The following is a 16,259-nucleotide window of genomic DNA, read 5'->3' as shown; positions in this document are numbered from 1 at the left end:
TAAAAGAGGGCGCTGTTTTTCCTTAATTTTTTGACGATGGGTTCTCAGATTGTGTCCGAATTATAGTTGCAGTTTGTTTAATGTTTATTCAGGCCACGTATTTTAAGGTCTTTAAAACCTCTATGTAAGTTGTGTAGTCCACAAGATGGTCACACATTTCGGCAGGTCACCAATTTCACCATAACAACGCCATGCTGGAGTGACCCAGTGTGAGTGAACGAGTGGCAGAGATTTTGGGTATTGGAATACACAAATCCTAATTCAGGTGCCCACTCGTCCAGGTGCCCAGTGCTGCCCACATGTCCCAGGTGCCCACATGTCCCTTGTGCCCACCGCACAGATGGTTTTGGTGTCCAGTTGTCCCTAGTGCCCAGATGGTTTTGGTGCCCACCTGACCTGTTACAATCTGGCATGGCCAGATTAATATCACTGCAAGATATTAGTGGAACCTGCATTGCCTGCATACTTGGCCCTGATTAGTCCCTCACTACTTCAGAGGGAGTGAAATCCAAACACAACTGAGTGGTGCCGGACTAAATCAGCTGAGGGCTATTTTTTTCTCACACTGCCAGATTTGTCTGGTTTCCAGGCTATCCTTGAGCAAGACACTGACTAAACCCCTAATTGCTCCCAATGAGCACAGGTTGGTGCCTTGCATGGTTTCCACCGTGTGTGAATTATGTGTGTGAAAAGGTGAATGTAATGCTTGCTCATTGTAAGCGCTGACAGAAATGTAAAACAGCTGGTGCACTGGAAATAGCAGATCTACGAGCTCAACAAACTGTCTGCACATTGTGTCTGCACATTGTGAGTTTATAGATTCGCTAGTATTTATGCTAACACAGTAGGCTATAAATAATTATTCAGTAGTGGAAAATGAAAAGGCTGTTTGTGTTATTATTAACTTCTTGTTGTTGTTTTTTTGAGCGGCCACTCCTGTGCACAGCTTGTGTGTCTGTATGGGCACGGAATGTGATGTGTGGTATGATTTTTCTTCACACCAGAGGAAATAGGGAACATTTCCTACAATCCACTTGACCTACAGCCTGTAGGCTACAGGATCATGAGTTCAAATGCTGTTATTTGGGTGGCCCCAAAGGGAAGTGAAACCTGTCCCTAACTGTCCCTGACAGATGTAGGCCTATAGTATAGGCTACCATGCCGTTTGTGCCAGCCAAATATTTAGGGCGTGACCTCTGTGAAGTTGGCACTGACTCCAATGACTCCATATGATGAAAATATGAAAAGAATTGTGTAATTAGTGCTGGATTAGTTCATGGATGTATTAGAAATATAGGCCTATGTAGAAATATATGTAGAAATAAATGGTAGAAACTATGATCATTTTGACATGAGGGCGAGGTCACATGGTCTGTCTGTAAGCACAAAAGTCAATGGGATAAATCAGACAAATGAAGTTCAGTGTATGATTTCATTATTGAAAACGTGTCAAGAGAACCAAGCAGCTTGGCTGGTATGCCATCACAAACTGTTCAACAGGTGGCAGCAGAGCACCTTTTTATGGCTAATCATCAACGCCATAAAACAAACAACAGAGTAAAGGCTCACACATTCTATTTCTTTCGCTGTTGCAAAGAATCAGTGGCATCATCAGTTAACCAGTGATATAATTCACATCACAATGTCAACTTGTGTGCAAAGTAGCCCTATAATGACATAGAGGCATATTTGACCATGATTTCAGCTAGCCAATGAAGTCAATGAAGCAGTGGTGTTTGTACAGTGGTGGAAGTAAGTTTACTGCTCTTACTTATGCATCGCTCCCTGCAGTGGATAGGCCTTCGACGACTCTTCTCTTCTCCATGACCTGATGACCATCCAACGCCGTGCGCGCCCCAGCTGGCAGTATAAATAAAAGTGACACTGACACATGGTAACTGGGTAATGTCCATGTGTAGCCTACTAGTGTCCACATGGCTGTCGTTAATTTTCACATGCATGCGTAGCGCCGTCCTTTAATTTGCACATGCATCAACCATCAACCCCCCACAGCCCCCCAAAAGAGGACATGCATGTCCGGGTAAAAGTGGATGTATGGTCTTATTGGTCTCTCTGTGTGTGTGTGTGTCTTAGGTGTGTGTGGGTAACAGGTCATCTCGCCCCTTTGCCAACTCGCCCCCGCGAAAAGTGAAGGCGGCTCACCCCGGAATTTCGAAAAGTGAAGACGGCTCGCCCCGAGCGTGGATAGCTCGCCCCACAGCGTGGACATCTCGACCCAAAGCACGGATATCTCGCCCCATGTTTATTTTACCTTATTTCTCATATTAGAACATTTAGAATCAATGTTGTTTGTCAAAGGAGAACATTTAGAACCAGTTTGTTGTTGTTGTTGGCGACCGATCTTTGCCGCTGGAGGCGAGTTGGCAAAGGGGCGAGCCGTCTCGTATTCTGTGTGTGTGTGTGTGTGTGTGTGTGTGTGTGTGTGTGTGTGTGTGTGTGTGTGTGTGTGTGTGACTGTGTGTGTGTGTGTGTGTGTGTGTGTGTGTGTGTGTGTGTGTGTGTGTGTGTGTGCGTGTGCGTGTGCGTGCGTCCCTTGGTTCGCACGATGATGTTATAGTTCAGGGATACTCAAATAGATTTACCTGTGGGCCACATTACAAAAATGGCAAGGGGCCAGGGGCCAGTAGATAAAATTACGACATTAATGATACTTGATAACTTCTCTCTTTCAATTGCTTTATTTTCGCAAAATGTATCAAAGTACAATGTGCATGCACACAATATGTAAATAAATAAATGTGTTACATTTTCTTGCATAAACACAAAGAGCTGTTTCCATAACTGCACAAATTATTGCACATAACATGAGTAGCTGTTATAATAACATAATAACATAACATGAGTAGCTCTTTGCCTGCCTGCCTGCCTGTCTGTCTGTCCATGAGTAGTTATTTGTCTGTCTGTCAATGAGTAGCTGTCTTACTGTCTGCCTGTCTATGAGTAGCTGTCTGCCTGCCTGTCTATGAGTAGCTGTCTGTCTGCCTGCCTGCCTGTCCAATTGTCCATGAAGCTGTCTGTCTGCCTGTCTGAGTAGCTGTCTGCCTGCCTGCCTAATTGTCCATGAGTAGCTGTCTGTCTGCCTGTCTATGAGTAGCTGTCTGCCTGCCTGCCTAATTGTCCATGAGTAGCTGTCTGTCTGCTTGTCTATGAGTGGCTGTCTGCCTTCCTGCCTGTCCAATTGTCCATGAGTAGCTGTCTGTCTGTCTGTCTATGAGTAGCTGTCTGCCTGCCTGCCCAATTGTCTATGAGTAGCTGTCTGTCTGTCTGTCTATGAGTAGCTGTCTGCCTTCCTGCCTGTCCAATTGTCCATGAGTAGCTGTCTGTCTGTCTATGAGTAGCTGTCTGCCTTCCTGCCTGTCCAATTGTCCATGAGTAGCTGTCTGCCTGCCTGTCCAATTCTCCATGAGTAGCTGTCTGTCTGCCTGTCTATGAGTAGCTGTCTGACTGCCTGCCTGTCCAATTCTCCATGAGTAGCTGTCTGTCTGTCTGCCTGTCTATGAGTAGCTGTCTGCCTGCCTGCCAGCCAGCAAGTTGGTTAACAGAAAATAAATTGTTATGGCTGAGTAAAATAAAATACAATAAACACAATTTGCCTGAAAATAGATTACCCAGCTATGACCTTTTTCATGAAAAAAAATGAGTAGTGATATGGCTGACTGAGTAAAATAAAACAATCTACCTGAAAATAGATAGCTATAAGTGAAGAGCAATTTCCGCAATTACCATTTCCGCAATTTCCATTTCCGCAATTTCCTCAATTTCCATTTCCGCAATTTCCATTTCCACCATTTCCGCAATTTCCGCAATTTCCATTTCCGCATTTCCGCAATTTCCGCAATTTCCATTTCCGCAATTTCCGCAATTTCCATTTCCAACTATTAATGGCAGCTGGGTTTCATCATTCAAATAAAATAGAATTCTGTCCGTTTAGCTATAAAATTATGTCAGGGAATAGGGATACAGAGTATATGTCTTTCATTTGCATTGCATCTCCCCCCCCCCCCCCCCCCCCCCCCCAAGCTTTTATTTTCGTTCGAGTAATAGTACAACTCTAATAGTATTACTTATAATAATGTAATTAAAGATAACTTCATTCAGATTTATTTATTTTTATTTCATTTTCCAGATTTTTTTTTCTTCTTTTAGTAGTAGTAGTGTCGGATGGTTTGACTTCATTGTTCAGCTAGCATATGCGGCTGAGAGGTCGGCAAAAAGTGGCTGGTTGCCTGGAAACGAGGCAGCCAATACGGCAGCCAATGAGAAAGATAGCTTGCTAGTCCAGAAAGGCAAATCAACATGAGTTAGACTTTAATATATAATAGCGCCCCTCACTTCACACAGGTGTGATTTCTTGCTACTATTTTCTTACCACTGCTCTACATATGGAGCCATTCAGCGACATGGTGTTTGAAATATGATTCTTTCTAATGAAAAACAGAAATCCAGCCTTGAAAGCCCATGAATCATGAATGATTCACAACACATGATTGAATCATCTTTGGCTTTTCCACAACAGGAGTTTATTTGGTCACCTTTAGGCCTACTGTGTGTGTGTGTGTGTGTGTGTGTGTGTGTGTGTGAAGTGGTTTTGCAGGTTGTACGCCCGCTTGCTTATCGTTAAAGACACGTGCCCTTCATGATGTGCGACAGGCGGTAATAAAAAACAAAAACAAAAAAACAGACCCAACCCAATTACAACGCATTGATACAGCACCACCTTTGGTTGGACAGCGACCGCTCTACTCGCAAACAGCATCTTCACCAGAGGCAGCGAGCATCACACGCCCTCCGCCAATCACAATGACCCTCCACGCAGATTAACTCAAACAAGCCATTTCTGTTTGGTAGTAGCCTAGAAATAAATAAGACCCATCTCTTTTCCTCGTGGACGACGTTGAGCAAATGGGGCAATTCAGATTATTCTCTTTCTTAAAGCAGAGCATTCTTTAATTGCGGTTGTGTTCATTTGTTTGATTCCAAGCCCTGGTATAATGGAAGCGTGTTCGATTATAGGGGAGAGCACGGACGCTATTGTAATGGATGATTCTAATACAGATGAAAGGGAAATACAGGAGGCTTCTCAAAGGTGGGTCCTTATCATTGCTTTGGGATTTATTTTGTTATTACCGTTTAACTTCATTTCTAGACATAATGGATGATCCAAAGGTGCGTTTCTATGTTGTTTGTTCAACGTGTCTATCAAACCTGCACAGTATGGATTTCGGACATAACAAAATATTAATCATAATATTTCTACTGTCTTTACGTACGTGACACAACGCGAAATGCCATTTCCATTAGTTTGTTAAGGCTCATTTTATATGAGCATATATACTCGTGCAAAGAGAGATGGCCGTGATCTGTTGACAGCACTTTTTTCTTCCACGAGGAAAATGTATGGCTGTTCAACACAAGATTGCCAGACACTGCATGTGATTGTGATGCCTAGGTTACCACTATCATATCACAAGCCAGCGTCCATGTTTCTGGGGTAGGCCTGCTGTGACAAATACAGTAGGCTATACGGTAGGCTACACACACATACTGTACACTTATACATACATACATACATACATACATACAATGGCCATGTACAATCAACAATCCTGACAGATATTGCCAACTCAGCAGCAGACAGTAGCACTGTTCAGCAGTCCCTCTGAAATAGATAACACATGCAGCAAGCACACAGGGCACGGCACATGTGTGCAGCCAGTCATCATATTATTGACAGTTGGCTGTCGTGCTGCTGTGTGGGAGCACTGTTGAGTCCACGACTGTTCACCACGCAAACCTTCTGTTCTGGGTCGAGAGGGCCAGTCTGGTCCATTCCCTACTGCTGCCTGCAGCTGTATATGTAGCTAATGAGAGAGGGAGAGAGCGAGGGGTGTGGGGGGGGGGTAGCCTACTGAGATGCCTGGTTGGAGTCCTTTTCATTTTGTTAGCGTTCAACCTGGCATCTAAGTATAAGTGGTCAAGTCTCAAGACAGGCCCGATAAATTAACCATCTCAAACAGATTATAGGTTTTGAGCCATATAGACCCATGTGATCATCTTGTCCACAGGGATTTGAGCTTTTTGAGCTCAGACTATATGCTAGTGGCTCTTTTAACTCTTACCTCTTTAACATTATTTCTTCTCATGCAGTGACATATATTAATATTTCTGTTCTTCACCCACTGAAATATTAATGGGTTCCACAAACTGCTCTCACACACTCACACACACACACACACACACACACACACACACACACACACACACACACACACACACACACACACACACACACAATGCCCATGTCTATCTCTGACAGCTCTGCAAAATGCCATTGATGTGAAACTACAAGACAAAATACCGCAATATTACCAGAGAGGTGGATCAACTAATGTTTGAGTTTTGGCTGTCTGTAGGTGGGGTTTACTGCATGTTCACTCCTGTGATTGTCTAAGTGAGCTTTACAAATACAATACAATACAATACAATACAAACTATACTATAACTAGACCATTGATCAGATGTGTAAATTGTGGCTGTCGGGCAGACACCTTGTATCTCCATATTTCAACTATAGTAAATAAATAGCAGATGTACAGGCTGTACAAACGAGTTGAATCGCAACTCGCTCTGAGCTTGTAGATGAGCTATTATTATTCATTATCAGAATACTTGGAATCCATGTCCCAAATCGCTCCCTACTCACTACGAAGTGCATGTGGCTACGCCATTACTTTACTTTATTTGTTCATATTTACTTTACAACCAAATGCAATGTAAATACACAGGAATTAATTAGCAAAAAATCTAAATGCCATCCGCACTATTCCGCAGTCCCCACGCAAAACATAAAAACAAAACAGACAGGCAGCGAAGCACACTACCGGTACACTACGAGACAAAGAAAGAAAACAAAGTACAAGGTAAAGAAAGGGTGCATCTATATAGTTCAGTGCCTCCAAAGGGCAACACAGAATTGTGAGCAAAGAAACTGCATAAGGTGCATCCTTGCTTTCAAGTAATATAGCATTATATGCTGGGCAAGGTGCACTACTAGACTATTAGACTATACATGGTCACAGGTTTTGTTGTCCAGTAACCATTTTTTAAGGTTGGTTGGTTAATGATGGAAATGACTGACAACCTCTTCAGAGGTAGGTCATTCCAGATTGAACAGCCCTGAACTGAAAGCGGTTTGCCTTTGCCGGGGCAGTACCCTCTAGTGGTTGTCCCTAGTGCTGATCCCTTTATCTGGCTTCCTTTTCATGAATCCCCTTAGGGGAGGCGGGCACAGACCATGTAGTTAGGTTCTTGTAAAGTTGTAAATAATACTAACCTGTTTAAAAACCTTAAAATTATAGCTAAACTCAAGAAACGGCACTTCCGAAGGATATTACAGTGGTGATATGTGAACACCTTTAGCGCACTCTTATAATAGCTGCTCAGCGTGTGACCGGCGTGACGGCGTGTGTCATGCATTGAAGATAGGATTTAGCAGCACTAACTGTCACTCACACACACACACACACACACACACACACACACACACACACACACACACACACACACACACACACACACACACACACACACACACACACACACACACACACACACACACACACACACACACACACACACACACACACACACACACACACACACACACACACACACACACACACACACACACACACACACACACACACGTCATGCCATACTTCTTATTTGTGTTTTCTCTATTAATTTGGTCATTAAGGTCCACAGAATGAGAGGCCTGCTCTGCCGAAAACATCGCGAAAAGATGTTGTTTTCATCATGCTTTAAGTAGCATGTGACAATTGTGACATGTCAAACTAGGGGGTTTTCATGATTCTGAATCCATTCCAAGCATTAGTTTTGCACGAAAAACACTCCTTGGGCTAAAAACAGCCATAGCCGTCATCACAAATGTGATGAGGTCAGCACAAATGTGATGAGGTCAGCACATTTGGGCACATTTTGGCAAGTGGCTATGGCCGAATTGGGGTATTTATATAGCGCCTTTATCCAAGGCGCTTTACATAGATTGTGCATCAATTCACCCATACATTCTTACACCGATGGCGGCGGAAACCACGCAAGGCACCAGCCAGCACATCAGGAGCAATTAGGGGTTCAGTGTCTTGCTCAAGGACACTAAGACACTAACTCTGGGGGAGCCCAGGTTTGAACAGGCAACCTTGCGGTTACCATCCAGCCACTCTACCCCTGAGCCACTGCCACCCCTGAGCCACATTAAAGAGAGATGAGCAATAAAGAAAGAGTACAGCCACTAAATCTGACTTACTCCCGAGCACACGGACACAGCTCTCGCTTTGGGTGTACAGAGATTGGATGGCCCTCAACAAGGTCCCCCTCACCCCATACTCCCACAGCACCTCACAGGGGACCCGGTCATATGCCTTCTCCAAATCCACAAAACACATGTAGACCGGATATGCATACTCCCAGGCCTTCTCCAGGATCCCTGCAAGAGTATAGATCTGGTCAGTTGTTCCACGGCCAGGACGGAATCCACATTGCTCCTCCTGAAGTATCTGTATATGAGCAACATAAACTGCAGCAGAGAAGAACATACATTAAAAACTCATCACGCCAGAGAATTCCTGGCACCTGCCAAAACCAAGTCATATTTCATGGCATCTGTTGTGTATAGCCGTCTACAGTATATATTACATAATGGTGTCCATATATTTCTACACTATTCTCAAGCCTGCTTGACATATAGCACAAATAGACTGTCTCAATGTCGTTTTTTAATTGGACTTTCCAGCATAGTAACAACGTACCGCCCAGGACTCCTTTCCGTACCTCATTAGCAGTTCTGTTGGTCTGCTCAGGTATCTCTGTGTGCTAGAGTCCATTAAACGAAACAGCCACAAATGTATTGTAAATATTTCATCTCTACTCTTTGTTTCCTTGTGCCTCTCCTCTCCTCTCTGCTCCTCTCCTCAGTGAGATCCCAGCAGTGTCTCTGTGCCCCCCTGACAGTGTCTGTAGTACTGAGGCCCAGTTAACAGTCCTCCAGTCTGAAGGGAATCTCTGCGACAGCTGCAGCAGCCTCGGCCAACCCTCGTCTTCTTGCCAGCTTTACCACCATGTAAGCCTGAGAGCACAGAGAGTCACCGAAGCTTCATGACATCTACTAGGACCCATTAAAACCTAGTCAGAGTGCCTTGAGCTAGGCTGAAAATATATATACCACAGAGCAGGCAGTGGCAAAAATAGTGATCAGGTCACCCTGTATATGTCAACCTCCAATTCTAATTAAACCCAAAAGCCTTGGTTTACACCACACACATCCATCAACTAGAAGAAAACATAATACTATGCTTATCGTATGTGTATTATATGTGCGGTGACCTGTCCATAACCTAACCTACGTCTCCGACGGTCCCCCAGGGTCCCCCATCATCAGCTTACCATCCGCAACAGCACAGAAGATGTCATTCCTGTGGCCACCACAAGCCAATCACATCCAACGCCTGCCATGACTGTCATGTGACAGGGCCTCATGCAGATTGCTCAGGTGGTGGTGCAGTGGTGAAGGTGGGACAAAGCTGCACGTCTACCCATCATGCATCCTGTCACAACGCAGTGCGATGTCACTGGCTGCACGGATCACATGAAAGGGGAGCACACAAATCAGCACAGCGACATGTGGTAACCGTTAGGTATGTTGTGTTATAGGCCTATTAATGCTTTTGTTATACACACACACACACACACACACACACACACACACACACACACACACACACACACACACACACACACACACACACACAAAAAATCTGGATTTTGCCCTGACTTCCTGATTGTGACAGATGACTTGTATTCTGTTGTAGGGATGGAGGACTGTACTGGATTCCTAGAAAGTCAGTAACTTCCATTCATTAAAACAATTAGCATGCAATGTTTAAACACACCATGTATGATTTTTCTCCATACATGTTAAACTACATTTATGTTGACTGGACAAAGACAGAAAGCTTTTTTCCACAAGAAAAGGCAACTCAGTAAAATCCCCATGATACTTTAAATCAGAGGGTGTATTTGGTTCCATTTGTACACTCTCTGAGTTAATCTGCATGTCCCACCTGTTGTTCAGTGATTACCGGTAGATGGAGATCGTTCAGACTTGTTTTCATTGGTGTATATTTGATAGCTATTCTCAGGTGGTTGTGGACTACCCATTGGCAGTGCTGGTGGGCTGTGCGGTTCTCTTCCTGGGGTGTTCACTAGCCGGTCTGTTAATTGGACCACTGCCAGACTTCTCCGATCCACTCCTGGTGGGTCAAAAAGACACGCACGCACGCACACACGCACACACACACACACACACACACACACACACACACACACACACGCACACACGCACACACGCACACACACACACACACACACACACACACACACACACACACAAACTATTTTTAACTAGAACAGTCCACATACAACAGTGCGGTATTAATCTCCCACTGCAATCCAAAACTCCTACAGTGACTTGTCTTATCATTAATGCCCCAGTGTAAACTGAGTCATCCATGGTATTTCAGCCTCATCGATTGAACCAACATTGCTTTGGGTAAATCATGTTTTATGTGTTTATTTACTTATGATTTTGATTATTATTAGATTATCTATCTAAAACTGAAAAGATATTTGCCATGCAAGGAATATTGTTTTAACTCATTTATTTCTATAGCATCTTTCCCTTAGCATTAAACAAAGACACAAGAACCTCCTCATTCTTGTAAAGTGGCGCAAGCTGTCTTTGTTTTCATAACCCATCATACAGTACTCATTCAGCTCGTTGTTCCTGTGTTGGTCACTAGTGTCCACACTGTTATTAGCTTCAGTCTTTGTGTGTGTATGTCTGTGTTTACACTGTGTTTGTGTTCAGGGTTTCGAGCCGCGGGGTACCTATATCGAGGTCCGACAGTCCAGTCTTACCAAGCTGCTGGAGAACTCGGGGCCAGGAAAAACTCTGTTCACTTTACCACAACAGCTCAGAGACAGGTCAGCACCATGCAGGCAGACTTCTGCACAGTGAAGCCTAGTCTATATGTTGCTGAACAACAAGATTCTTTGAATTTTTGTTGACAATAATGTGCTCTCATTGTGCCACACGGTTAAACCGTGACTGTGCTGTAGCGTCACTAACTAGTGCAATGGCAACACAATAAGCAAAGTGGGGCAACAAAAAGAAACAGAAAGAAAACAACAAAAAGGGAGACGGAGGGAGGCTGTGTTATACACAATGAGGGGTCACAGCCTGAGCTGTTTGGGAACCCTTGAACTAGTTTACAGTACACTGTCTATGGAAATGGATGAGCGTTACATAATTTGTGATTGCCTAGGTAATTTTATGAGTAGTCAATAACAGTACATGCGGAGCAGTGTATTAGGTTTCCGTTTGATCCGAATACATTTATTTCTGTGTGTGCATGTGGGTGTTGATATCTATGCTTAAGCAATGGCGATGGGAGCAGTGCAGATGTCAAAGAGCGCTCCAGGAGGATGCTGGACAGAGACTCTCCACCGCACACCTTCCTCTGTGACGCTCCAGGTGGGCCATCAATGCTGATCCATCATTCTGTTAATTGATGTCTGTCTACTATTTATTTTCAGTGATCGACCGATCAGTAGACTGATAATTGTAGTGCCAGGTTTTCAGAAGGTGGAATACCTGTATCTCAACAGCAGATTTGAACTGGAAATGTGTCTCCAGTTCAAATCTGTTGCCGAGCCAATGAAACAAAACTATGCCACAAAGCATATTGACCAACGGATCAGTCAGTAATTAATTAATTTGTCTAATCTGATGCTCCAAAAGAATGTTACCATCATCAACCCAAGCCTAGCGTGAAAGAGCCCTGTGCTTTTCTGTGTTGTATCCATCTGTCTCCCTCTATTCCACACAGACGAACACTTTGCCCAGCTTGTATTCCGTTCAGGGAACTCTGCCAGTCTCTGGAGCCTGAGGGCTATCTACTCCATGTGTGAGATGGAACAAGCCAGGGTAGCCTCTTATCCTCATTTTTTGTCTCACCTTTTCCCTTTACTGTCTGCTCAAAAATCCTTTGTCGTGCCTCTACTCACCATGCCACTCGTTCTGTACCAATTATTACATCTTGCATGAATGTAAAATGCTACATTACTTAAATTAGTTTGTTATTTTGTGAATTTGATTCAAAACCTGGCACACTCAAAACTTTCTTCCATTAACCACTTTGAACCTATTATAAGAAAAGTTTTGAGCTAAAATAACGAATCTATAAAGCTATTTTTGAGGAAGTTTAAAATAGGGCTTAAGTGGTTAATTTCTGTTTCAGATTCGCTCCCAGGCACAGTTCCAGGACCTTTGCCAGCAGCACGTCAGGCTGGAGGCTGATGAAACAGTGTCCAGAGGGGGCTGCTGTCCCAGCTGGTCCCTTGGGAACTACCTAGCTGTCCTCACGAATGCCTCCTCCTGTCTCAGCCTTACTTCACACCAGGTAGATTTTCTTTTTAATTTCCTTTCCACTATGAAGATTTGCATTCTAAATGGTTTGTCTCTTTCCCATAATGTTCAATTGTTGCAGCCCGTCCCATAAGAGGATAGCTCTATTCAATGAATATACAATACTTACATTTTATTTTCTGTCCCATCAGGTGTCCGAGTCACTGAGCCTACTGCGGTACTGTGCTCCATACTACCACGATGGACAACTAGTGGAGACGTGTGTCAAGAGACCCAAACATGGCAGCTGCGCCTCAGTGCCGTCCCGCTGTAAACACTCCCGTGTGGTTTTCCAGATCCTCCACTTCCTGGTTGACAAAGACTTCCTTGCCCCACAGACTGTGGAATACCAAGTCCCTTTGCTGAAGTACAGCTTACTGTTCCTGCCTGTGGACAAAGGGGATCATATGGTGGAGATATACACGAATAGTCTTGAAGGACGGGATTTGACCTATAACAATACAACTATCACTGGCATGGACCTTGGCATCAAACAGACATTGTTTAAGCATTACCTGGCGAGAGATTTGGTATACCCGGTCATTGCCATTGCGTCTCTATTCTTCACGATGACTCTGTATCTCAAGTCTGTCTTCATATCAGCACTGTCTCTAATAGCAATCATAGGGTCACTGCTTACTTCCTATTTCTTCTACAAAGTTGCATTTCGCTTGACTTTCTTCCCCTTAATCAACCTATCGGCAGCTTTTATTCTACTGGGCAGTTTCACCAATCACGCATTTACCTTTGCCGACTTCTGGAATCTCCAGCTGTCCCAGAACCCCTCCGCTTCCCTGGACAAGAGAGTTAACAGAGTTATGCAGGAAGTTGGGTATTTGATCATTGTTTCAGGCTTGACATCAAGCGCAGCATTTTTCTCTGGTTACCTTAGCAGCATCACAGCAATCAGGTGTTTCTCCATCTACCTAGGCACTGCGTCTTTGATCAGTTCACTCTCAGCATTAGTATGGCTGCCATGCTTATTCATTCTCCGCGAGCGGCACACAATTATGTCTGCCGCCTCTGCAGCCGCCCAGGGATGGAAGCCCTGCTGCTCCCAAAACCATGGCGGCTTCTGGGATACGAGCTCCAGGAAGCGGTGTCTGTTCACCCTTGGACAAAAACTTAGAGGGTTAAAACGAGGATTGACTGACACATCCAATTTGTTATTCCTGAAAATCCTGCCTTGCGGGGTGGTTAAGTTCAGATACATCTGGGTTTGCTGGTTTGCAGTGCTCGCTGCTGGAGGAACATACATAACTTGTGTTGACCCTGGTATGAAGCTGCCTACCTTAGACAGCAAGACCATGCAGCTGTTCCGTTCCAGCCACCCATTTGAGAGGTACGATGCAGAGTACAGACACATGTTTATGTTTGAGAGGCAGAAGAATGGGGAGGATCAACCTGTTACGTTGATGCTCGTTTGGGGGGTTAAGCTCACTGATAATGGGGATCACTTCAACCCAAAAAGCAATGGGTCTTTGGTTCTAGACCGAGAATTTAACATGAGCAGTCCAGATGCTCAGGTTTGGTTGAAAGATTTATGTGGGAGGGTCCAGAACCAAAGCTTTTATTCCCCTCCGTCATCAGAAGGGGACAATCTGATAACAGATAACATCTGTCTCGTGTCACAGCTTGTCCACTGGGTGTCCATCAGACGGTGCTCAGAGAGCGAGGACTCCCTGCATTTCTGTTGTAATAATATCCCCTTCCCCTACACACCTAGTGTGTTTGAGCAATGCCTCAGTATGATGCTGTCAGAGCGCCATGCTGAGGGCCATCTGGCCCACGCTGGAGGCCTGTACTTCCAACCAGATGGCAGAATAGCTGCCCTCGTGTTGACATTCAAAACAACATACCTCTACAACTATAACTATAGCAGAACCAGTGTTTTCTACAGGGAAATTGTGACATGGTTCAACACGGAAACATCAGAAGCTCCACGGGGACTGGAGAAAGGCTGGTTCGTCAGTCAGTTGTCTCTCTTTGACCTACAACAATCTCTAAGCTCAGAGACTCTAGTAGTAGCCGGCTCATCGGTTGCTCTTACGCTTGCATCACTTCTCTTGACCACTTGGAATATTCCACTGAGCATCTATGGAACTGTGGCTGTAGGGGGGAGTGTGTTTGTCACTGTGGGTCTCCTAGTTCTTCTGGAATGGCAGCTGAATGGTGTTGAGGCTCTCTTTATATCAGCCGCCGCAGGGCTGTCTGTTGACTTCCTTGCTAACTACTGCATTTCCTACAGCTCGGCGCCACACTCCGATAGAATCGGGAGAGTGGCACACGCCACAAAAAGGATGGGCTGCCCTGTAGCAATCGGCTCAGGTGCATTTTTTTGCATTGGCATCCTCATGCTGCCTGCCACGGCCTTACTGTTCAGAAAGTTGGGGATTTTCCTTTTCTTGGTCAAGTGTGTGGCGTGTGGATTTGCAACCTTCTTCTTCCAGTCCCTGTGCTGCTTCTTTGGGCCTCAGAGAAGCTGTGGGAGGAGCACGATGCCGTGTTCATCAGAGAAGGTCTCTGAAGGCATGGTGTCCTCATCTGCAGAGCCTGGTTCCTCATCTCCCTCGGCTGCTAACGGGGCCTTTGGCAGATCTAGAGGCAGGAGGAATTACGACGACAAAGAGGCTGGTGGGTATCTTTACCCAAATCACGATGTGCGGAAGCAGAGGCATAAGCAGATAGAAGCAGAGAGAGTGGGTGGGGGGCGGGGCCCTGAGCAGTACGAGCTGCAGCCATTGGCCTACCGGCTGAGTGACAGTTTTGAGAACAGCACATGCACAAGCAAGCTGTCCAACCGGCCCTCTGTACTTTCTGATGAGATTCAATACTGTGGTAGGGATGTGGAAAGATGTAGCATAGAGGCAGAGAGTGAAGACTTGTGTAGTAGTCAACATACGGTCAGTCACCAACCTCCTGCCTTCCAGACCTCCTCTCCATACAAAGAGAACAACCTCCAGTCCATGACCCCACAACAAGAAGAACTGGATAAGGACAGGCTGCTGTGTAAGACCTGCAGAGGTCAGTCTGGTGAGGAAGGGGTGTGGAGAAGTGCTTCCCTCTCATCTTCCAGCATGGAAGACACTATAATTAGCCAAACCGTGGAGACCATTGACCAGTCGTCGCTGTGCAAGGATGAACCCAGCAAAGAGGAGTGCCTGGAAAGCCACCATCCATCCCACAAGAGGCTCCTCTCCTCCCAGTCTCAGAGCTCCTATGAGGAGCTGGAGGTCTCCAACGAGACATGCTTGAGTGACGTAGAACCAGGGCTTTCCACTGCTCAGCAAACTGAAGGTGAAGTTCAGCTACGGCCAGGTCACCTAAATGGGAAAAGGGATACCCTGCGACTCTCACTCAAGGAAAATGTTTATGAAACGTCAGGTTGTAGCAAGGGCCAAAGTGAGGAGGTGGTAATCTTGCCCAACAGTAAGCCAGACCTGCCGGATGTATGGATTAAAAGAGATGGGCAAAGGGAAGAAACATGCTGAGCAGAGGGAGAACTTGGTCTTCACTGTGTATGAAGTACTCTGAAATAGTGTAAAATCACTATAATTAGAGAATATGGTAATAACAAAAGGAATAGTCACTGTTCCTAACAATGCTCACAGGAAATAGAAGCCAATCTCAAATGTAACATGTAAAGTGGCAGCATGTTTGTCAATGTTGTTGCTGTGGTAATTCTGCTTTTTAT

General features: G+C 44.9%; 1 protein-coding gene across 1 annotated transcript; it reads left to right on the top strand.

Annotated features, from left to right (window-relative positions):
* Positions 1–8,394: 8,394 nt before the first annotated feature.
* On the top strand, positions 8,395–16,056 carry disp2 (dispatched RND transporter family member 2; the record flags this gene model as incomplete). The annotated part of the gene is made up of 10 exons (XM_080784197.1): positions 8,395–8,486; positions 9,016–9,160; positions 9,463–9,734; positions 9,909–9,938; positions 10,229–10,352; positions 10,967–11,112; positions 11,538–11,632; positions 11,988–12,085; positions 12,399–12,560; positions 12,718–16,056. The coding sequence occupies 10 exons, from the start codon at positions 8,395–8,397 to the stop codon at positions 16,054–16,056; spliced, it is 4,503 nt and encodes a 1,500-aa protein (XP_080640323.1).
* Positions 16,057–16,259: the final 203 nt, after the last annotated feature.

The sequence above is a fragment of the Protomyctophum bolini genome (assembly GCF_963924005.1).
Source record: "Protomyctophum bolini genome assembly, chromosome: 15".
Classification (NCBI taxonomy): domain Eukaryota; kingdom Metazoa; phylum Chordata; class Actinopteri; order Myctophiformes; family Myctophidae; genus Protomyctophum; species Protomyctophum bolini.
The sequence above is the reverse complement of the archived record's forward strand: the minus strand, read 5'-3'. Positions and strand labels throughout refer to the sequence as shown.